The 23,739-nt window shown below is 43.5% G+C and overlaps 1 protein-coding gene across 2 annotated transcripts in view; it reads right to left on the reverse strand.

Moving 5' to 3' along the window:
• Positions 1–23,739, reverse strand: part of CD151 (CD151 molecule (Raph blood group)) — a 40,914-nt gene that overhangs the window by 7,396 nt on the left and 9,779 nt on the right. The window contains exons 2-5 of one of the 2 annotated variants that reach the window (XM_033155555.1): positions 10,688–10,800; positions 9,864–10,055; positions 6,981–7,055; positions 2,690–2,794 (exon numbers count right to left, since the gene is read on the reverse strand). In XM_033155555.1, coding sequence (XP_033011446.1) covers positions 2,690–2,794; positions 6,981–7,055; positions 9,864–10,055; positions 10,688–10,771 — 456 coding nt within the window. In that variant the 5' untranslated portion in view covers positions 10,772–10,800. The remainder of the gene's footprint in view (positions 1–2,689; positions 2,795–6,980; positions 7,056–9,863; positions 10,056–10,687; positions 10,801–23,739) is intronic. The other variant, XM_033155546.1, reaches the window with a different exon arrangement.

Genomic DNA, 23,739 nt, shown 5'->3' on the forward strand with positions numbered 1-23,739 from the left:
CACAGAGCTACAGTAAGTTTTCGCACAGTTGACTTTCTCCTTCTCCTGTACACATGGGGCACATTTTATCATTCTCACACTACCCACTTGGTTGCTCAACAGGATATCCATTCAGGATGCGCATGGGGTGTACATTTTTGGACCCACCCTATTCTTGTGACTATGGTTTGCTTTAGACTGTTTTGATATTTTAAACTGCTGTAGTACAACCTAGGACCTTGTGGTGAAGGGTGAGTAACAAGCTGAATTAACAACAACAACAAGCTTTCAAGCACCAGGTAATGCTGAATAGTTTTTATGATGCTGATGCATATTTTTAAAATTAGAATACCAAACCAACTCTGTGGCTCAAGGTAGTATACACAAAGCTGCCTTGAATATCAACATTTTAAAAAGCCACATAAGTATAAAAATATTGCTGTGGTAAAGTGGTTTTGCTAACTAAAAACTAGGAATAGTAAGAACCAATCATTCCCCTGTCACTAGCCAAGGTTTCACCTTCTTCCTGAACTGCGGCAAGTCTCAAATAACTTTCTGTAACCTTGAAGCTAGGCAGCTGAGTGCACTTCCTCTCCTGTATGAATTAACAGCCTAAAACAATGAGATGCCTGTCCAAGTTTTCCAAACAGAAAAATCTAGGTGTGTCAGACAACACAAGTGCTCCCTGATGGAATGACCTAAAATAGGGCTTCTCTGCTTGATGGAAGATAAAATCCCTGCCTTTTCTCTGTGCTCTGTTGTGAACTGGATTTCCCATCGTGCACCTCTGTCACTAGAGATTACTGGCTCTGAGAAAAAGATGTGGCAAAGAAGTAGCGGAGGCTTCATCACCTTCCACATTCAGAAAGGCTGCCGTATTTTCTCCAAATGAAGATGGGTATCTCACTTTTCTCTTGCAATGGCATGTGAAGGGAAAGTGGATTGGTGCTTCGGAGACACAACCACTAAATATGGCCACCTGTTTATTTTAACCAGCTGCACTTGTGCTTCTCTTTTGGGACTTCTTGTGCCAGGAATGAAGCCAAGAGGCAGCAATGTGCTAATAATACATGTGCCCTGTACAGCACCTCTTGACCAAGGAGGTTAACCAAAGTAGGAGGCATGGGAAAGTGATCTGTACAAAGTAGGAGGCATGGGGGAAATTATCTATATTTGGAAAGCCCAGTCAGATTATCCAAGGGACTGCTCTGTGTGATCAAGTATTCTGCAAACATTCAGACAATCTGTATCTCTCAAACCCTAGATCTCTTAAGGCTGGTTCATAGTTATTTATTCATGTCATAAAATTTATATACCACTTGCCTGTAAAAAAGCAAACAAACCTCAAAGCCGTTTACAAAAAGAGAAAGATAAAACAGTAATTTGATAATTTCATGTGCTACTCAAAAAAATGGAAGTCTGGAGCTCCCCCTCTCAAGCTGTGCACCAAACAATCCAGATGAGCTATGGCCTATATGTATATATTTCTTTGCAATTAGTCTCTCATTTTTGCAACGCAGATGGCATTTGCCACAAAAAAGGGAGGTGGAAAGAAAGCCTGTTGCACATGAATGTGTGTGCAGGACCTCAATTCGCAATATAAAATGGTCCATGTGCATGAGAATGAAGCTCATTCCCACCATGTTTATAGAATCTACAGGCCAGAGCACAGCACAGCTAGATGCTTGCACAGCACATAGGATCTTCTTGCAACAGCAGCCTGCAGGTCCAAATTGCAACTGTGTATACCAGCTTCTGCCCAGCTGCTGCTCTCCAGATAGTTTGGACTAAAACTCCCATCAGCCTCAGCCAGCAGGGCAAGCTGAGGCTGATGGGCATTGCAGGCAAAAATATCTGGATGGTACCAGCTGGGCAGAGGCTAGTTCACAGAGATAAGGGCCCAGAAGATACATGTCATAGATGCCGTTGTGCATTTTAACAATAAAAGAATGAACAGAGTGGTGATACAATGACTACAGCTACAGATAATATCACCAAGGCAACTATCTGTAAACAAACAAGAAACGTCCAAAAAAATGGCAAAAGTAGTTTCTTTCCCAAATAGGTTTTATCCTAAACAATTGCGAATGCAGTAAATAAAGAGTTCACTTGTGATATACCAGTGGTTCAGTGCTTGGACATCAATCAGACGTATCGAGTTTTGTAGTAAATAATATACAAGAGAAGACAGTATGTAAACAACTTAAGGCAGGGGTATATCTGTCCCCATCTGCATGTTTCTATTGGGAGGAGCATAGAGAGAGGATGGTGTCCTTCAGTTTGTCAAACCTCCTAGTTTAGCGACGAAGCATCTGATTACTAGAACGATGTCCAAGCACTGAACCACTGGAATATCACAAGTGGACTCTTTATTACTGAGTTTGCAGCTGTTCAAGATAAAATCTATTTTGGAAAGAGAAGAAATGAGCACTGAACCTCTGATATATTACAAGTGAACTCTTTATTTACTCCATTTGCAATTGTTTAAGATAAAACCTACCGTATTTGGGAAAGAAACTACTTTTGCCATTTTTACGGATGTTTCTTGTTTGTTTACAGATAGCTTGGCTTGGTGTTATTATCTTGTATCAATTGTTGTGCATTTTAGGCAAGAGGAGAAACCATTCCACATATTTGGCGGAATATTTCTGTCCATAGTCGAAAGATATAGAATCTTATCACCCTATTTAAATCTATTTGCTAAGCCTACCTCCTGCTGCAGTTTGTCCACTGCACTAGTCACAGACACTTCATCCGGCTTCATGTACTTCTGGGTCATTGTCTCCTTCAGATTTTGCTTCAGCTCCGTATTCAGCTGCATAGGGTGGGGGAAAGGTAATGGGGATGGAAAGGAAATGTGAATAACATCCTTCTTCAACATAGCTCCCTGCATGATAACCAACACAAAACTGCACCCAGAATGACTCAATAGATCCCTGGTCCAATTTTACAAGATAAATAAATTTGGGAAACAAAGGCGAGATGGAGAGTTGGAGTGTTAGGCAAGTGGGTTGCTCAAGAGCAGGGATAGAAAGCCTGTGGCTCACCAGATGTAGCAGGACTAGAACCCACAACTTCCTTGGCCACTGGCCATGTAGGCCAGGACTAATGGAAGGTCACATCCCTGCTCTAGAGAATCCCCAAGCTCTAAATAAACACAGGCAGATGAAACAAGCCTTTCTTCCCTTTTGCCTAGGTAGATCAGAATCTGCTGGTGAGATCTGAGTGATCTGCAACAGATCAGCAAGAATTCTGACTCCCAATCCTTTAACAATAGGAATGACACACTCCCCTCCTCTCCTCTAAATTAGGCTGCTGAGATGAAGAAAGCTGCAGGAGGGGAGCCAGCAGTTGATTTGTGTCCAACAGGACTGTGAACTTAGTTCTGCTACTGAAAACAATTCCCAAGTTGAAAGTGTTCCAACAACATGTTCTACCAGAATCGCACTGCCACTATTTTGCTCCAGTTGGTGGACCTTGGGTGTCTTCTAAAAAGCCAAATACACATCCCACAATCCTGAAGTCTGGCCACCTCTAGCCTAAGCTTATTTTCTAATATTTTCTGTAAAATAAACTGGGATCCCACTTCACTTAAATTCTAGCTTGTTTTATGGCCCTGGGACGCAACTGGCTTGGGCCCAAGCACCTGGGCTTGACTGGATTCATGGGACAGGCTATCAGCAACCCCAGTGCTTTTGAAAGTAGAGCTCTGCAGTTGTCACCATGAGCTACATTTTCTCTCATGCATGCACTTCACCGCTGGTGAATGAGATGCAAAGTTCCATCAAACTCTTACTACAATGTACATAGAAACAACAATACTGCCTTATATTATGGGCTCGTCTAGCTAACTACCTGTCAACCCTGATTGGCTACATATCTGCAGGATCTTGAGCAGAGATCTCTCTCAGCCCAACCCATGGAGATATTTTAACTCCAAATGTTAGGAACTCAACCCAGAGACCTTTCAGCATCTAAAGAAAATGCTCTACCACAGAAGCACTTGGGGAGAGGAGTAGATGCCCCAGGAAACAAAGCAAGGGTTTTTGCATCAAAATACAGCAGTGATACATCCTTAAATTCCATTTGTACAAGAAGGTAAACATATCAAATGAGCGACTAGAGCATCATTTGTTTGCCAGACAAGTGCTTTGATTTGAACCCAAATGATGTGAGGCTTTAGAGATGAATAATTCACACAAATACAAGGGGGAAAGGTTTGCTGGCACCAGAAGCAAAATTAAAGAGAGAGACTCAATTAGCAGATGCCTTCCAGGAAAAAAACAAAATAAATTACCTGTGGGCTCATAGGAAAGAACTGCAGCGTGGAACAAAGGCAGCAAAAGCAAATACACACAGTTTTATAAGCATATTGTGGGAAAGGGAAGCAAGGAGGGGGAAATAAGAGGAAGAATCACAAAAGACAAAGTGCATTCAACCCTAGATATAAGGGAAAAGGAGGCTTGCAAGGAAGGCGTGGCAGACAGAAGAAACAGAGACTTGCAAAACAAGTAAGATCCACACAAACACTGGTGTCCCTCCCAAAACTACAAATCCCAGCATGCCATGCTCACTTGCTTGCATTATCAAAGCCAATCCCATGCATTCCTGAAACAGCATTTTAAATTAGCTCATCCTTCCTGGGAAGATGATTGGATAAGCATACTAAGAGCTAAAGCTTCCTCTCTCTGAAAAAAATGTTTTGCCTGTTCTATGCTGGATAATTTCTGTCCATATGAAGTTGTGATTGCTTTGGAATTGTTCAAGGCAGTCCGTTAAACAATTTCCATGCAAACCTGGATATAGGAGTTAGCTTCATTTTACCTTACCCATTAAATAAATAAGATGCAACAAAATCCCTGCAAGGGCGTCTTCTCAGAGGCTATTGGGTGGGGGAAAACAGACTATAAAAAACCCCATCTAGAACAGTCATTCCCCCCCAACACACACCTGGTGCTCTCCAGATGTTTTGGACTACAACTTCCATCCTTAATAACCTCTGGCCATGCTGGCTGGGGCTGACTGGAGCTGTAGTTCAGCAAGATCTGGAGCGCACCAGGTTGGGAACAGCTGATCTATGCAAAGCTGGTAGCAGCTTATGAAAGCATGTGGTGTAGCCCAGGAGATCAAGCTTTGTTGAAATGCACACATCTGTTTTATAAAAGGATATGTGTGAAGACCTGAGTTACAGTGTTCTGTCACACACCTATCTTCCCATTGCCTTTGGGCCACCAGAGCTGTATACTTGTAGCTGAATGCTGACATCAGAATCGTTTAAACAAAATATGAATGATCCTGAGGAAGTTGGTGCATGTAAGACCTCTTATTTTCCCTATTGAGCTTTTCTGGGTTTAGTCGCACTTACTTATGCAATAGGAAGGTGCTACAGTAACAGCAGCTTTTTGCTAGTAAGTGTGTGTGGGGGGGGGAATCTTCAGCACAAGCAATCAGACTGTTAGTCCACTTCATACTAATGTGACAAGGAAAAAGAGAGAAAGAGGCAATGCAAAAGGAAATTTGTATTCCAAGCACAGGTGCAGCAGCTAGCCAGATGCTTTGTTAGAGGGTATTTTCACACATCAGGACACTTTTTCTGGATCAACTCAATGCTGATCTATTTCATGCAGTATTAATTTGGCAAACTCATAAACAATTCATAGGCATATACCATTTTGGGTGGCACTGCTGGTTTTTTTAAATTAAAAAAAAATCAAACTGATATACCATAAATCAATGGGTGATATCGTACAGAGACATACTCAGGGTAGACCCACGAAAAAACCCATTTTTTTACACATAGAATTGTTTTTGTTGATGACATTTTACACTGTGAAATGGCTTCAACATATTTTATGGGAAGTGATTCATAAATGGAATCAAATAAATAAATACATTGCTGCACCACAAAACTGGCTCTGCTTGGGCCAATGTTGTATACGAATGCACACAAATAAGATTTGAAATGAAAATAAGTTTTTTTATACACCAGAGGAGGGTACTGGGAGAGAAAAAGGTAGGACGAGATGGGCTCATAACATACCTTTAAACTGAAATCTCAGCAGTCACACAATATGGGCCTGCTATTCTAAAGGTAAAGGTACTCCTGACCGTTAGGTCCAGTTGCGGACAACTCTGGGGTTGCGGCGCTCATCTCACTCTATAGGCCGAGGGAGCCGGCATTTGCCCAAAGACAGCTTCCGGGTCATGTGGCCAGCATGACTAAACTGCTTCTGGTGAACCAGAGCAGCGCATGGAAACACCGTTTACCTTCCTGCTGGAGCGGTACCTATTTATCTCCTTGCACTTTGATGTGCTTTTGAACTGCTAGGTTGGCAGGAGCTGGGACCGAGCAACGGGAGCTAACCCCATCACGGGGATTCGAACCGCCAACCTTCTGATCGGCAAGCCCTAGGCTCAGTGGTTTAGACCACAACGCCACCCACATCCCCTGCTATTCTAGGACACTTAAATAGCTCTTGTACACCCACCCTCACCCCATCAGTTCAGGGTATCAGTTTATTGGCCACAGTGGCCTTGGTACGGGGCATCACTCATCTCTGCAACAGACATGGTCATAGGGAACTGAAGAGCCTCTGCCTGCAGCAGGCTTCTTTCACCTGTGATGTTGCCACCGCTGTCACTATAGTGCTGGCTGGGATTGGGCATGGGAGTGTGAAGGGAAACCACAGTGGAATGACAGGTTGTGCAGAGCAAAAGGAGAACTAGTGTGACATAGCGATGAAGAGTTCAAATCCACGTTCAGCCATGAAGCTCGCTGGGTTGTTGTGAGGATAAAATGGGGAGAACCTTGTACACCCCCTTGAAGGAGAAGGTGGTATATAATAAACAAACAAACAAACAAACAAACAAACAAACATGTGCATGCTTTTATGACAAACACCAGGACACTTGTGAGAAGTGAATGGCAATGGTGTGAGAACCCTGGAAAATACAGTCTATCATACTGAGAAGCTTTTTGCTAGTTATTAGTGGTTGCTTACCTGCTGGTAATAGATATAGGCCAGGATCCCAGCAATTACCTCAAGCAGGAAGATGCACAGCAGCAATATGAAATACTGCAAAAAGCAAAATGAAATGTGTTAGAATAGACCAGAGCATGATGTCACCACTGGTGAAAGGCAGCCCTATGTAAATCTTTGAGGAAATGTTCAAAGCTAACAAATCGATTCCACTTTCCCCATAAGAAACATAGACTGGTAAAACAAGCAGAGGTGGGTGTCAATGCATGAAAGCCCAGGCAATGGGCAGCACGGAATGGGAAAAGTAACTTCCTGGGATCCAGTGGCACAGCTAGAGATGAAATGCTGGGTTCAGTAGATTCAGCAACAAAAACCAGTATAGATAACACATGAAGCTGCCTTACGCTGACTCAGGTCCACCCAGCCTAGCATGGTCTACTCAGATGTGCAACGGATCTCCACAGCCGTCTTTCGTAGCCCTGCTACCTGCAACGCTTTTAACTGGAAATACCAGGGATTGAGCCTCAAATATTCCTGCTTGCAATGCACGAGTGACTGATCCTCGGTTCGTCCCTGGACGGTTTTCACAGCTGTGGTTCCTACTTCTCTCCTGCCAACGCCACTTGTCTTGAAATGCAAGCCCTCAAAAGTGACATCATTAGGAGCTCATCACAAGCTCGTTAGGGGGCAGTGGAATGCTTCCTTGGTGAGGGCAGGGAGGGTTTCAGAATAGCTGGGCTTCTTGCAGGGAGGGCTCTCCCAAGGGGGCAAGAGTCAGCAACATGCCTGCAACAGCACAGGGGCAGCTTCCGGAACTTTGGACTGAACCGTCAAAGAATAAAACCAGGCACAGGGTGCAACACAGAAGAGTCTCCCTGCCCAAATTGCTCAGAGAGAGACCCCTAAAGTGGGCCATTCTGTTGACAACCAACCCAGAACTTGAGCAAGGCTTGGATTGTTCAAAACCCATGATACATTACATCACTATGCTTAGGACAGACTGAGCTGTACATGTACCATCAGCAACAGAATTACAGTGGTACCTCAGGTTAAGAACTTAATTCGTTCTGGAGGCCCGTTCTTAAACTGAAACTGTTCTTAACCTGAAGCACCACTTTAGCTAATGGGGCCTCCTGATGCCGCTGTGCCACCGGAGCACAATTTCTGAAGCGTTATTTCTGGGTTAGCGGAGTATGTAACCTGAGGTACCACTGTAGAATGAATATAATGGAGAAATCTGAAATGTACTTGCTTGGAAACTGTATACAAGTATCAGCCATCACCATTATGGTACTTAGCCACATTTAAAACAGCACAGCTGTAAGACATCTAATATATATAGAAGCACATTTCTTTAAGAGGTGAGGTTGGAGCAGCAGGGCAGAATCCATCAGAGTTCCTATTGGTCAAAGAGAGCTGCCTTTGGGGCAGGGAGGGGACGATATTCCACAACTGGGGAGGAAGATCAGTTAAATATCCTACGTGAATCATCTACTGGAGTACCTTCAAAATAAAGTTTTATGGAAGTCATATGATCTGAGTTGGAGGGGTGGGGGAGGAGAGAGAGAGAGAGACCCCACAATTTCTAATTCAGTGGGCCATCTACATACAATCATCATTATAAAGGAATATCTTCTAGCTTTTAATCATTATGGTTATAAAATAACACAACCGACACATCACTTCTCAAACATTCTGTACTGAGCATCAATATTATGACATTGAAAGAAACTGGGGTTACCTGGTGCAAAGTGGCCCTCTAGACTTGTGAAAATATGCCTGGCATATGGCAGCCTTTGCCAATCTGGTGCCTTCCCTCCAGCTGCATGGGAGTACAGCTGGCATGGTGGTGACTGGAGCTGATGGGAGATGTAGTCCAACGCAGCTGGAGGGAAGGCGCAGGTTGGCGATATGGGCTTGAGCTCAGGACTGGCAGAAGCCTTTGAGCCAACTCTGCCTGGCTGGCCACAAAGTGTTTGTTGTGCATGCTGCTTAACTAAACCGGAGGCCAAGAGACAGGCGACAATAGATCTGTCACAACCAGCCACTCAGGGGAGGGGAGAATGGCAACAAAAGGCTCTTTTGTTCCCAAGAGACAATCATTAGTTTTCTGTGGCAAAACAACAAAAAAGGACTGTACCAAATTTTTCATCTGTAATTGCTGGCTTGGAAAGACAGAAACAAAAAGGGAGAAGTCTTCTGCACACTGGGCCATTGTGTGCCTGCCAAGAGGGATTGGTATGGTCTACAGGCCATGTCAGCTCCAGTATCATCACAAGCCATGAGAAATACCACTTCAGAAATATCATAGCGCTTCCTTTGTCCTTACTGTACGGCGTCCCTGCGAAAGAGGCCCCCGCCTCACACCTTCCTTTTTTACGGTTGCACTGGCAGAGAACGCATCAATTTCTCGGCCCCACCAACATTTAGTTGGAGCAAGCCTACTTTTCACATTATACTCCGACCCATTTTCTGCAACACAGGTATTCCTATTGATGTTAGAAAGAGGAGCATGTGAAGGATCTCATAGGAGCACAGGAAGATGCCTTACACAAGTCTAGCCATGCCTCTGAATACTAGTTGCTGGAAACTGCAGGTGGGCAGAATGCTCTTGTGCTTAGGTCCCGCTTGTGGTCTTCCCAGATGCATCTGGCTGGGATGCTAGGCTCGATGGGCCACTGGCCTGATCCAACAGGGGCTATGTTCACTGGTGCATCTAGTTCAGTATTGCAGACACTGACTGGCAGCAGCTTCCCAAGGGCTGAATTAGTGGTGTGTCTCCCCAACCCAAACATTTCTCTCTTTCTGTCTTAACCCCTATTTCCCTGCTACAATTTACCATGGCTCTCTAGTGTCGATTCCTGCCTACACTGAGTTCTTCCCGCTTGCTCAAAGAACACTCACCACTCTCAGGAGGCTCCGCTGCTCCCTGAATGTAGCACAGCAGCCCAAGATGCCGGTGATCATGACCACAACGCCTGCCACCACCAGGATGTAGGCTGTTGCCATGTACGTATTGGACTGCAGGAGGCTTATGTAATCGCTCTTTTCAGCCAGGGTCCAGATGCCCACTGCCATCACAGCTCCACCTGCCAGCTTAAGAGAGAAAGGAAGATAATGAGTTAAATGCAGCTGGGGTAGAGAAAACATGAGGCACCATTACCTAGCAGGACCACCTATTGCCTCATCAGTGGTGGTTCACCAAGGCCTTATTCAGGGTCCCTTGGCAGAGGGGCTCCTGCTGATCTCAATGAAAATCTAAGTTCAAGTGAAGCACCTTTTCACTCCTATCCTTGCCTATCAAACTGCTTCGAAGATTTCTAACAGTAACTTTTGACGGAAGCTATGCGAAGAGCAGAATAAAGGAAGGCCTATCTATGTGTAGAGGGCCTCCATCCTCCTGGAACTTACCACTTCAGAAAGCAATATGGGGATAACCCAGCGGAATGCTCCCCAATGGCTATGCCATCAACACCCCATCTTCAGAAAGCTAGGTTATCAGGGAGAAGTTCTAACCTAGCACTCAGCTCAATGTGGCTGGGCTTTTGTGAAATAAAGGAGCGGCTAGAAGCTAAGCTCCAACTATCTGCTAATTCTGGAGCAGACTCGCTGTTCTCTTTAAATCATGCAGAAGAGCATTCAAAGTCTATCCTAATCGCCCCATTGCTCCAGGATACTCCCAAATTCACAGCACAAATCAGCAAAATTTGCTAAAGCTGGCTCCTTACCCAGAAAAAGAAGTTGAAGATGAAGAGGAGATATTTGAGACAGATGGTCCCACATGTTTCCTTGTTTTCAGAGTAGTCACGCATTGTCGCAATTTAGCAGGGCTGTGGAAAAGCTTTAAGAAAAGGGAAGACTTCTGTTAGAAAACCCTTTCCCCCGTTGACACCCAATGTGCAACTGTCAACCGGCTTTCTTCTGTATTCAACCACCACTCTTAACAGGCATTGCCAAGATGTAACTTAAGAAACACATGAGGGGGAAAACATGGCTGATAATATTGCAAGCCCACCCTGTCAGTTCCAGGACAGGTCAATGGAAGCTGCTTTGTACCCAGTCAGACCACTGGTCCATCTGTTGTCTACACTGACCAGAAGTGGGTCTCCAGGGACTGACCCTGGAGGAACCTTCTGCATGCAAAACATATGCTTTGCCACTCAGCTATAGCCCTTTCCCTACTTTTACCGCTGGTGTTAAGATCACTATGTGCCAGGGCACATCTCCACCAATCTATGCCCCCCCTGATGATACTAGCAGGTATGTGGTCATATGGCCAAAAGTCTTATTCAAGGTAGAATGGGTTCAGGCTATCCAAGATTTCATAAGCCAGAAATGGTGATACCTGTTGTCTTCCTGATGTTGTTGAACTACAACTCCAATCAACCCTGACAAATGGCCATGCTGGCCGGGTCTGATGGGAGTCCAGAGACATCCAGAGAGCAACAGGCCCTGCCCCCATCCCTGTTATAAGCTTTCACTAGCACCTTGGATTGTGCTGGAAAACCACAAAAACCCAGAGCACAGGCATATGAGAAATCCTCTTGCTCAGGTTCCCCTAATGACGCAGAGCTAGAAACAGCAGCCTACTCCAGGGTTTCATGTGCAGTTAAGTGTTTGGTGCAGAGAAGTTTTCTCTTTTTTTCCTCCTTCACATGATTTGGAAGCTATGTCACCTCCTCAGGAATTGGTACATGACACTGGCGGCAGGAGGAGATTCCCAGAATGGGAATGTGTCCATCTCTGAAGCTGAGCCATCTCAGTCTGTCCCTTTTACCCAATTATGCAATGAAAGTTTTTCTCTTAGGGTATGTGACAGCATAGCTGGCAGCAAGCAGGGTTCACAAGCAAAGGGGAGAGGCTGAGAGATGACAGCATACATCCAAGATAGTATCAGGGAAGAACAACAAGGCTCTTTCCTTGGCTTCCTGACAGCCCAGGCTTCATGAGAAATTACCGCACGGCTCTGCCAAAACATAAAAAGGAGCTTCAGAGGCATTCATTTGTCCTCAAAGATGCCACTCTCATCCATTGCTCCACCCCCACCCCCCACTGGGGATATACTGCTTGTATAAGATGTGAGATTTTCTGTCCCCGGGACAAAAAATAATAATCCTTTTGTTTATCTATAGAACAGATTATATCAACCACTGAAACAGACATATGTGCTACAAAAATAAACTGGCTTTGCTGTCATGCCCCCCCCAAAAAACCCCAGGATCCTGGGAACTACAGTTTTCCCTGTCTGGCACTTTGACTGGCTTTCATGTTCTGCTGCTTGCTCCTGGTCCAGCTCTACCCCGTCTCTGTTTGGATTATCAGAAACATGTTCATCCTCACCCTGTAGGGATGATTCATCCTGAAATGGAAACCATCCCATTTCTGTGGGCTTTCCCCCATGAGTCTGTTTAAGAGATGCTCTGCAACCTTTTTGATTACAGGTACGTAGCTGTGTTGGTCTGCCGTAGTCGAAACAAAAATAAAAATAAAAAAATTCATTCCAGTAGCACCTTAGAGACCAACTATGAAGAAGTGTGCAGCAGTTCGAATCCCCACGATGGGGTGAGCTCCTGTTGCTCAGTCCCTGCTCCTGCCAACCTAGCAGTTCAAAAGCAGGAAGTGCAAGTAGATAAATAGGTACTGCTCCGGCAGGAAGGTAAACGGCATTTCCATGCACTACTCTGGTTCGCCAGAAGCGGCTTACTCATGCTGGCCACATGACCCGGAAGCTGTACGCAGGCTCCCTCGGCCAGTAAAGCGAGATGAGTGCCGCAACCCCAGAGTTGTCCGCGACTGGACCTAACGGTCAGGGGTCCCTTTACCTTTACCTTTACCTTTACCTTTACCAGAGGCAGTATATCTCTGAAAACCAGCTTCTGGGAACACAAGAGGGAGACTGCTATGGTGGTGAGTGTCCTGTTTCTACACTTCCATTTGGCATCTATTTGGCTACTGTTGAGAAACAGAACGTTAGGCTAGATGGGCCTGTGGCTCTTCTTGTGGTTAGCAAGAGAAGTTTTCTATTAAGCAAAAAGTTCCAAATGCTGCAACCTTTCTGCACAGGGCAGTTGTTCCATCTCCTTGGATCATTTTGGTTGCCCTTTTTCGGAACGAGAGTCTACCTCTCCTCTCCCCTGCAGCATGCTAGGAAGGACTGCAGCTTGTTGGGCTGATTCAAGATCAGTGCAGCAGAGGCCACATCTATGATGAGATGTACCATCATAGCGCATGAATCAGTTCTTTCAGCCCTTGCATGGACATGTCACAGCTGGAAGAAGTTGGAAGCATCATGTTAACTAAGGAACAAGACACCCAAAAGTAAATGCCTACCAGCTGCTTCAAAGTGTTGTTGTTGTTCAGTCGTTCAGTCGTGTCCGACTCTTCGTGACCCCATGGACCAGAGCACGCCAGGCACGCCTATCCTTCACTGCCTCTCGCAGTTTGGCCAAACTCATGTTAGTAGCTTCGAGAACACTGTCCAACCATCTCATCCTCTGTCGTCCCCTTCTCCTTGTGCCCTCCATCTTTCCCAACATCAGGGTCTTTTCTAGGGAGTCTTCTCTTCTCATGAGGTGGCCAAAGTACTGGAGCCTCAACTTCAGGATCTGTCCTTCTAGTGAGCATTCAGGGCTGATTTCTTTGAGAATGGAAAGGTTTGATCTTCTTGCAGTCCATGGGACTCTCAAGAGTCTCCTCCAGCACCATAATTCAAAAGCATCAATTCTTCGGCGATCAGCCTTCTTTATGGTCCAGCTCTCACTTCCGTACATTACTACTGGGAAAACCATAGCTTTAACTATACGGACCTTTGTCGGCAAGGTGATGTCTCTGCTTTTTAAGATGCTGTCTAGGTTTGTCATTGCTTTTCTCCCAAGAAGCAGGCGTCTTCTAATTTCGTGACTGCTGTCACCATCTGCAGTGATCATGGAACCCAAGAAAGTGAAATCTCTCACTGCCTCCATTTCTTCCCCTTCTATTTGCCAGGGGGTGATGGGACCAGTGGCCATGATCTTAGTTTTTTTGATGTTGAGCTTCAGACCATATTTTGCGCTCTCCTCTTTCACCCTCATTAAAAGGTTCTTTAATTCCTCCTCACTTTCTGCCATCAAGGTAGTATCATCAGCATATCTGAGGTTGTTGATATTTTTTCCGGCAATCTTAATTCCGGTTTGGGATTCATCCAGTCCAGCCTTTCGCATGATGAATTCTGCATATAAGTTAAATAAGCAGGGGGACAATATACAGCCTTGTCGTACTCCTTTCCCAATTTTGAACCAATTAGTTGTTCCATATCCAGTTCTAACTGTAGCTTCTTGTCCCACATAGAGATTTCTCAGGAGACAAATGAGGTGATCCGGCACTCCCATTTCTTTAAGAACTTGCCATAGTTTGCTGTGGTCGACACAGTCAAATGCTTTTGTGTAGTCAATGAAGCAGAAGTAGATGTTTTTCTGGAACTCTCTAGCTTTCTCCATAATCCAGCGCATGTTTGCAATTTGGTCTCTGGTTCCTCTGCCCCTTCGAAATCCAGCTTGCACTTCTGGGAGTTCTCGGTCCACATACTGCTTAAGCCTGCCTTGTAGAATTTTAAGCATAACCTTGCTAGCGTGTGAAATGAGTGCAATTGTGCGGTAGTTGGAGCATTCTTTGGCACTGCCCTTCTTTGGGACTGGAATGTAGACTGATCTTCTCCAATCCTCTGGCCACTGCTGAGTTTTCCAAACTTGCTGGCATATTGAGTGCAGCACCTTAACAGCATCATCTTTTAAAATTTTAAATAGTTCAGCTGGAATATCATCACTTCCACTGGCCTTGTTGTTAGCGAGGCTTTCTAAGGCCCATTTGACTTCACTCTCCAGGATGTCTGGCTCAAGGTCAGCAACCACATTACCTGGGGTGTATGAGACCTCCATATCTTTCTGGTATAATTCCTCTGTGTATTCTTGCCACCTCTTCTTGATGTCTTCTGCTTCTGTTAGGTCCTTTCCTCTTTTGTCCTTAATTGTGGTAATCTTTGTACGAAATCTTCCTTTCATATCTCCAATTTTCTTGAACAAGTCTCTGGTTTTTCCCATTCTGTTATTTTCCTCTATTTCTCTGCATTGCTCGTTTAGAAAGGCCCTCTTGTCTCTCCTTGCTATTCTTTGGAAATCTGCATTCAATTTCCTGTATCTTTCACGATCTCCCTCGCATTTTGCTTGCCTTCTCTCCCCCGCTATTTGTAAGGCCTCATTGGACAGCCACTTTGCTTTCTTGCATTTCTTTTTCATTGGGATGGTTTTCGTTGCTGTCTCCTGTATAATGTTACGAGCCTCCATCCATAGTTCTTCAGGCACTCTATCCACCAAATCTAAATCCTTAAACCTGTTCTTCACTTCAACTGTGTATTCATAAGGAATTTGATTTAGATTGTATCTTACTGGCCCAGTGGTTTTTCCTACTTTCTTCAGTTTAAGCTGGAATTTTGCTATAAGAAGCTGGTGATCTGAGCCACAGTCAGCTCCAGGTCTTGTTTTTGCTGAGTGTATAGAGCTTCTCCATCTTTGGCTGCAGAGAATATAATCAATCTGAATTCGATGTTGCCCATCTGGTGATGTCCATGTGTAGAGTCGTCTCTTGTGTTGTTGGAAAAGAGTGTTTGTGATGACCAGCTTGTTCTCTTGACAGAACTCTATTAGCCTTTGCCCTGCTTCATTTTGAACTCCAAGGCCAAACTTGCCAGTTGTTCCTTTTATCTCTTGACTTCCTACTTTAGCATTCCAATCCCCTATAATGAGAAGAACATCCTTCTTTGGTGTCATTTCTATAAGGTGTTGTAAGTCTTCATAGAATTGATCAATTTCAGTTTCTTCAGCACTGGTAGTTGGTGCATAAACTTGGATTACTGTGATGTTATATTTCCATTTTAAAGTTGCACTCAACCGCACATTAACCATGTTCTCATATTTTCTCTCCCAGTGAGGGACAGCATTTAGGTACGCATGACTCTGATCCAACATGCTTAAAATATATGGGTAGCTTGACTAGACTTCTGAATTTGAAGTTTCTGGGTTCTGATTAACGCTCATTAAGCTGGTCTATTGGCCAATATGCATTATCACATGTTCTTCCACGAAGCTCTTAAGGCTACACGGGATCTTGCTAGTCCATCCCCATCTTCCTCGAGTTGCACAGCACTGCTTGAAAAGCAAACAAGATTGTGAAGAGGTGCTAAAAGAGAGCTCTCACATCAATTTTAGTGCTGTAGTCAGAGAACAGCAGGAGGTTTATGAAGCATGCTGATTTATGGAGGGCGGATGGCCAGTGAGTCATAGAACAATCATTGCTGTCTCCACTGGTCCTGGCCAGGAATAGCATCGCGTTGAACAACGAGACTGTTCTTGCATTTAAATCAGCAACCCAAGGAAAGTACTACTGGAAATTAAACAAGCTATGCAGACCATCCCACTTCATTGCTAGCATATTCTTTTCATTTCCACCAAGAAGAACGAATCAGTCTTTTCTACAGTGCTCTGGAAATGCAAAGTCAACACAACTCACAGGAACAGACTATCTAGTGCCAGAGCTGCATATACCGTATGCGGCACTAAAATTCTCACCCCAGACTTTTGTGTTCCAGTATGCTGCATTCCATTCCAAGGAAATCTGGGTTCTGCAACTTATGTGAATTAGGCAAATCCAGCAAGTGATCATATTGCTTATTCTGCTTTTGCAAAAAAAAAAAAAAAAAAAAAAAAAAACCCTCACCCCACTAATTGGAAATCTTGCTCAGTCCCACCCCTTGAACTTCTTAGATTCAACATGACTGCCTATACATTTTCACAACGGTGGGGGCTATAAAAATCTCTTTGAAACAAGGGGAGTTGGAAAGGTGGGGTTTTGAGGGTGTTCTCTTATTTGCACTAGTCTACATTTGCAGAGCACACAAAATCTATCACTGCACTCATAGTGTTGATCCAATCAAGGGCAAAGTTCAGGAAACCACTGCAAGTCACCGCTTATCAGAAGAAAGGAGGCAAAGATCCCTTTAGCTTTAGGCACATTGCCTCAGTCTGTGCACAGGAGATTGCAAGTTGTTTATAACCACCCAAGGCATTATTTCCCCTTTCAATCAAGCCTAGCCCCGCCCCATCCCTGCCACGCCTTAATTCACACAGCACTGCTTCAGTGTGCACACAAATCTGACTTCAAACACAAAGTGTAACGCTGAAGAAAAAAATGGGATGAGCACTGGCACACTGGTTATGTGACAAGTCACCAGCTAGGCATAAAGGGGCGCTACTACCACAAAGTCAACTTTGCAACAAGACTGTCTTGGCACAACAGCTTGGTTAGATCAACTGAAACACGGCAACGAACCTATGAACTAAACACTCAATTTGCACTTCACTTGTAGTTATACGAAATGGATGCCTAATATAATAATATTCTCCTCTAGCAGCCATAGGAAAGGAATGCCACTATGTCTTAAGGAGGGCTGTAAAAAAGAGGGACATGGTTGCAACTGGCAACTTTCAAATCTAGGACTAGTGAGCTGTTTTACTTACAGAGAAAGGAAATTAGAACTGAACTACTATTAGGAGAAACTGCACTTCTCCCTCTTCAAAGGGTGAGGTGGTTCATCCTCAAATCAAACTTATGCCCAGTCTGAAAAACAGAAGTGCTCTCACTTAAGATAGTGGTTGACCCATGAGTAGAAAGCAGAATTTTCTGTGTGAGCCTCAGCACAGCATTTCAATCCATTTTTCATTTCTTTTTGCTTTTAACTTGCTATGATTTTATTGTTTGGTTTTATGTTAACTTGTTATTAACTTGCTACGATTTTATTGTTTGTTTTTATATTGTTGCAAACATTTTTCTGATACAGCAGTATATAAATATTTTAATAAATAATCATTCTCTGCCTGCAACTTTAGGCTTGCAGGAAAAAGGAATCACAAGAGTTGAAAGAGATCACAAAGGCCAGCAAACCCAACCGCATGCCAAGGCATAGATGCCCACACATCAACCCACCGCTACAAAACCTCACTAGTGTGCCCAGACAAGCAGAGGCCAATGAAACTCCACCAAACTTAGGCAGTGTTTAGATTTGGGGTGCTCTTTGGTTCCACCCCTCTTTCTACACAGCCTGTGTTTCATTCCAAGACATTCTGTTCTCATTCACCATAATGAGTTATCAGCTGCACAAGACCATGCAAAGCGTAACATGCAGAATTCTCTGGAGCTGTTCATACACATCTCAAGATGTTCTTTATTAGCAAGACTACAAAGATCCTGCAGGCAATGTCATCTTGTTACTGTACTTACAAATGCATACACAGAGAAGGAAATTATCGCAGTTCCTCATGCTCACCATCAGCTTTCCTGCTAATGAAAGCAGGCATGTAAGTCTTTTGGGCTCCTCATTCACCAGCTAAGCAAGGAAAATGAATCAGAAAGGGAGTGAGATGCCCTTCCAAGTTGCTCCCAAAGCTCCCCTCTTCCCCTAGCATAGAAAAAGATCACGTTTGGTAAGTTAAAATAGGATTTACAAACTCTTCAAAGGTCAGGTTCATGTGCTTTTCCATATATCAGCCAGAAAACACAGGCAGTAAAACTTAGCTTGGTTATAGTGGTGAAAGTATAAATTATTGGGATAGGAATAGAAGAATGGCTTGGAGCAAACAGCTCATTTCATTTTCCATGCTGAGCTTCTCAGGTAGACTGAAGGGGAACAACAGGTTTGATTACCTTCCTCTCAAAGTGAGGGGGGGGAAGTGACCTAGCTAAGCCTGGCAGGACAGCTCACTCTATGGTATTAACCCCTTCATGTGCTAATTAGACTGAAGCATGATGGTTCTAAGAGGCTGCTTATCCCACAAGATCTACCACTGGATTCCAATCTACCTTCTGCCAATCCATTTACTGTATACAGCAGATTTGCATACACTTGTATTTTTAAGCATCTTTGTAACTCACAATGGGCATTAGGCATGGCCAAGTGAGATAAAGTGATTATTTCAAGCCATATACACAAAGTCTATTACAAGGGTAGGGCCCAGCCCTCTCTCAACTGCTCTAACTCTCCAGTCACATACATTACACCAACTTTGGGGGCTCCTCCCCAAGTAATGCCAAGCATGCATATGCTCTGCAAAGCCATTTGCTCACACAATCATATAATTACAGACTATATACATCTGTTGAGTCACACACGTTGCCAGATACACTTGTCTCAACCTGTACAGGAACAAAGAAAGTAGGTCCTGAAGCTATTTCTGCTTTAACCTATCCTGAGTTTAGATCTCTAAACACTAAACAGGACCTTAGGAAACAAAGGCGAAGCAATCCTTACATTTCAATGGAAACATAAGAAGGCAAAAATAGCACAAACTCAGCATTACCAACCCAAAAAATGAAAGCTTTTTTTTCGGGGGGGAGGGCAGAGGTTGCCTGCACATTCAGTCTGTGTTATATTTGGTTTTGGCAAGGTTGTCAATGTTGTGTCTGGTTTTCTTTTTGAGGGAAAGCATCACTATTTTTTTCCTCTGTGAGATGGGTATTTTGTGATGCCCACAACAATTTCTTCAATTTCCAAATGTGTTTCTGTGCCCAAAAAGGTTTCACGTTGTGTGTGAACCTGACCAAAGACTTAAAATGATGGCTGAAGGAGAAACAAGGTTGCCATATTTCAAAAAATGCAGACACAAAAGTTGTTGAGCTATTTCGGAATGCATTAGGCATATCTTGCAATAAATATTTCTACTTAGGGTTGCCATACATCCAGATTTTCCTGGACATTTTGCCAATTTCCATCCGGACACTGCTTCCGACTGCAGTATTCCAGGTATGTCCAAGAAATTCCAGACATATGGCAACCCTAAGTAGAAATATTTATTGCAAGATATGCCTAATGCATTCCAGTATATAGCTTTATTGGAGGGTATTTTTTTAAAAAGATAGCAGGACAAGTAAGTCGACAGAATGTTAAAGAAAATATTTCTTCATCTATTCATCATATTCTTAACTTACCTTACCTTATAGGCAGCTCAAGCATAATTTAACCCTTTAAAACAACAATTTCAAAAACATCAAATCCCAACAAAAATGGTTAAAACAACAACAAACTGACCAATTTCACCAGGCTCTGTACAGCACCCATGATCTCAAAAAAACATAGTAACAAGCCACAATAATAAATAACAATTCTAAAAATGTGTTTACCCTGGTCTCTGGACTTCTTTCGAATAGTAACATTTAAAAATCCTTAATAAAAATGTTAGGTAACTGTTAGTCTGGTCTTGAATCATGCATAAGTTCATATATTTATGATGAGCGCTCTGCAAATTCTGTATGACTAAGAAAGTGTCTACATCAGATAACAACAGACAAAAATAACTGTTTGCAAAGACAAGAGACATGTGGTTCTAAACCCTTCAGTATCTCCACAGATTTAAAAACAACGCTGATAGCAGTTCTACCCATGCAGGGATGTTTAAAAATAAGCGTGCACACTTACCAACAAACAAAAGCCACAAACCACTCTTCCTTGCTCTCAAATACAAGACTAATTCATGCAAACATTATTAGGACTTGCCTTTTAACCCATGGCGGCTTTGTAAACTATTTTAATGAGCCAACAGAGAGGTGGAGGAAAAGGTCATGGAAATCTGCCCTCAATCAGAAGACGACGATTTCCCTCCCACCCACCCCCAAAAGTAAGATTTGCCCACATTTCTTCCTCACTTAGACTTTACTGTCCCTGTTTTCTACAAATATTTATTGAGAGATCCACAGAAAGCAAACAGTTGCCAAAGACTCCTGGTTATTATAATCTTTATCCCACAATTAATCTGTTCATCTTTAAGATGCCATTGGACATTTTTGGTTGTTGTTTTTTTTAAAAAAAAACCTGCCAAACTGATGATGATTCCAGGAAGTTTGCCTGAACAAGGTCTGCATGACTTGCTCTATGAAGAGCAAATATGTTATCTGCAGGTTTAAGACCAAATATTTGGAGAAAGACTTCTGCCATTGACAGGCACAAACCTGAACCCATTCTAAATTAATTCCTCTATTATCAAGACACTTGTGGGAAAGAAAGGAACCTCAAACACAAACCACCTGATTCAAAGGTGTAGCATATGAAAAGAAGGCAGAGTTATAATTCATTTTCAGTGTATTTTCTGGGCCTGAGCGGTCCAAAGGAATAGGAGTGTTAACAACACCCCAAAATAGGTATTGCCAAAGCTGTGTGGTGTTTTATATCACAAAAATATCCAAAAGCGTCCATAAATCTTAGTTGGTACTGATGTGTTCCAGTTGGGGTTCATAGTTAACCTCTCCCTACCCCACCCCAAAAAACAGATACTGTGTTATCACGTCAAAACTTACAATGATGTTTTGTGCCACAGAACCCCGGGTTTAGTGTCACTACCCACAAAAATGCAAACTAATAGATGACAGCACAAAACCTGGCACTTGTGGCACAAAACAGCACAACACTTTTGTCGTCTGAAGCAATACTAGATTGGTGGGAGGATTGGAACTAACAATCCTTAAAGAATCTGAAGACGTGTGCATGCACACGAAAGCTCATACCAATAACAAACTTAGTTGGTCTCTAAGGTGCTACTGGAAGGAATTTTTTATTTTGTTAATCCTTAAAGAAATGACTGTTAAGGAAGTAGGGGTGCTGATGGAAACAACGGCACAAGAAATATCAATTGCTGGAAAGTACCAGGAGTGTGTTCATGCACTTAGGTTCTGCTTTGAGCTTGCCAGAGGCAACTGAGTGGCTACTGTTAGAACAGGATGCTGGAGCAGTTGTGCAGGCTCAGGAATGTCTTCCTTCATCCTACAGACTGGCTCTGATGGAAAGTTTGCTGCATTAATAATATTGTTGAAGGAGTAAGTGTAAGCCCTAATGGGGGCTTATTGGGATGTCCCAGTGACACATCATGATTTATAACAAGCTATTTGTTAAATGTGTAGCCCAGTGAGTTCAGGTGGCAGTTTGGGGCATGTGGGCATGTTTGTAATGTGATATCTTTTCTGGGTCACTGAGATGGTCTAGGCTGAGGCCTAGTTCTGAGAATTTGGATCCTGTTCCTTGGGAGTGCTGTGGTTTCCACCAATTGTCTTCTAGAAATATAGGAAAGGGCCTTATACAAAAGACAGGCCATTGGCTCATCTGGTTCAGCACTGGCAACTGGCAGCAGCTCTCCAGGATTTAATGGAGGGCTCCTTCTGTATGCTCTACCACTGAGCTATGGCTCTGGTCTCTGTGTTATCACTGGATGCCTCAACTGTACCCCTCAGCTGCACAGATGTGGCCCTGGGTCTTCCAGTTGCTGATCTCTATTTTAAACCCACAGCTAAGGGGAAATGCTTTTGGTCAGTAGAAAGGATTTTATTTCACAATCTGCCAAGTTTAAGGAGAATTATCTCTGGCCTTAACCAATCATATTTTAGGCAACTGTTTAGCTAATGACAAAGCCTGTGTGTGTGTGTGTGTGTGTGGAGAGAGAGAAAGAGAGAGAGATCCTCTGTGTATTCAATAATATCATCTTACAGAGAGTGCTATAGAATCCTCAAGAGAGACAGTTGGCTCCGTTGTGTTTATATTGGGAAGTCAGCCTCCAAGACAGCTCTCTGAGGGGGTGATTGATGGAAACACCACTGCATAGAACATCATCATCTTAAATAAAGCTCCTTTCATTCTAAAAGTACTTTGCACCATTGATTTACAGGAGCCACTTCAACAGTTATTGAGATGAGAACGCGAACAATAAAAAAAGGACTAGCATCTTTCAGTGAAGTGTCAAGAGTGAGGCTCAGGAACACAGCCCTTTTCGATCTGGCCTAACTTTCCTAAACCCAGCCTCACTCCAGTCACTTTCACAAGGAAACCTACGGTAATTTCTTGCAACTGTAGCCCTAATGCAGGACTACTGTGTGCTGCTGCTGGGTAGGGAGGAAAGACAGTATCAGACCACCGATTTTAGGAAGAGTTAAAAACAAGCTGAAATAACCTGCTGTGCATTCTGATGCAAAATGACTGTGAAAGTCAGGATATAAATTTGCATGAATTGGTAATTTCTCCCCTTCCCTCAAACCCAATTGTCTTGGGATGGAGTGGGGAGATTTTCTGCAGTGAGGGAAAGAGAGGTGAGAGGAAGAGGAGGAGGGGGAGATAGAAGGGGGGGGCTCTTGTTCTGGCCCTGCCCACCTTGAGCTTTAGCCCCACCCACCCTGACTCCAGCTCCGCCCACCACTTGCCCCAGGGAATGAAGCCTTCAACATTTCCCTAGAAGCAAAGTACCAGTAAATTCTGTGACAAAATAAAGGGCACTAATGATTATGCACTTAAACAGACAGGAGTGACTTGTGGACAACTTCTGCTCTCCTTGTGTGATGTCTCTTCTTAAATAGTCAGCTTGAGAGCAGAAGTTGTCCACAAATCACTCCTGTCTGTTTTAAGTGCATAATCATTAGTGCCCTTTATTTTGTCACAAAATTGGCTGGTTAAGAGGAAAACTGAGGAAGTGAGTCACACAACTTAGGCCTGAGCAAAAATATTAGTCTATAAATACTTCTTGAAGATACTGACAAATGGAAGGAAACAGATGATAAAGGGAGGAGATTCACTGATAAACGGACACCTAAGAAAAATGCACACTGATGGAAGAGAAATCTTGGGCGTAAGAAAACTGATGGTGGATGAGAAAAGAGGCAAGAGTTCTAGAAATAAGCTAATGACTCATAACCAAAACAGGGAGACATGTAATTGTTGCTTAAT

The sequence above is a fragment of the Lacerta agilis genome, chromosome 1 (assembly GCF_009819535.1).
Source record: "Lacerta agilis isolate rLacAgi1 chromosome 1, rLacAgi1.pri, whole genome shotgun sequence".
Classification (NCBI taxonomy): domain Eukaryota; kingdom Metazoa; phylum Chordata; class Lepidosauria; order Squamata; family Lacertidae; genus Lacerta; species Lacerta agilis.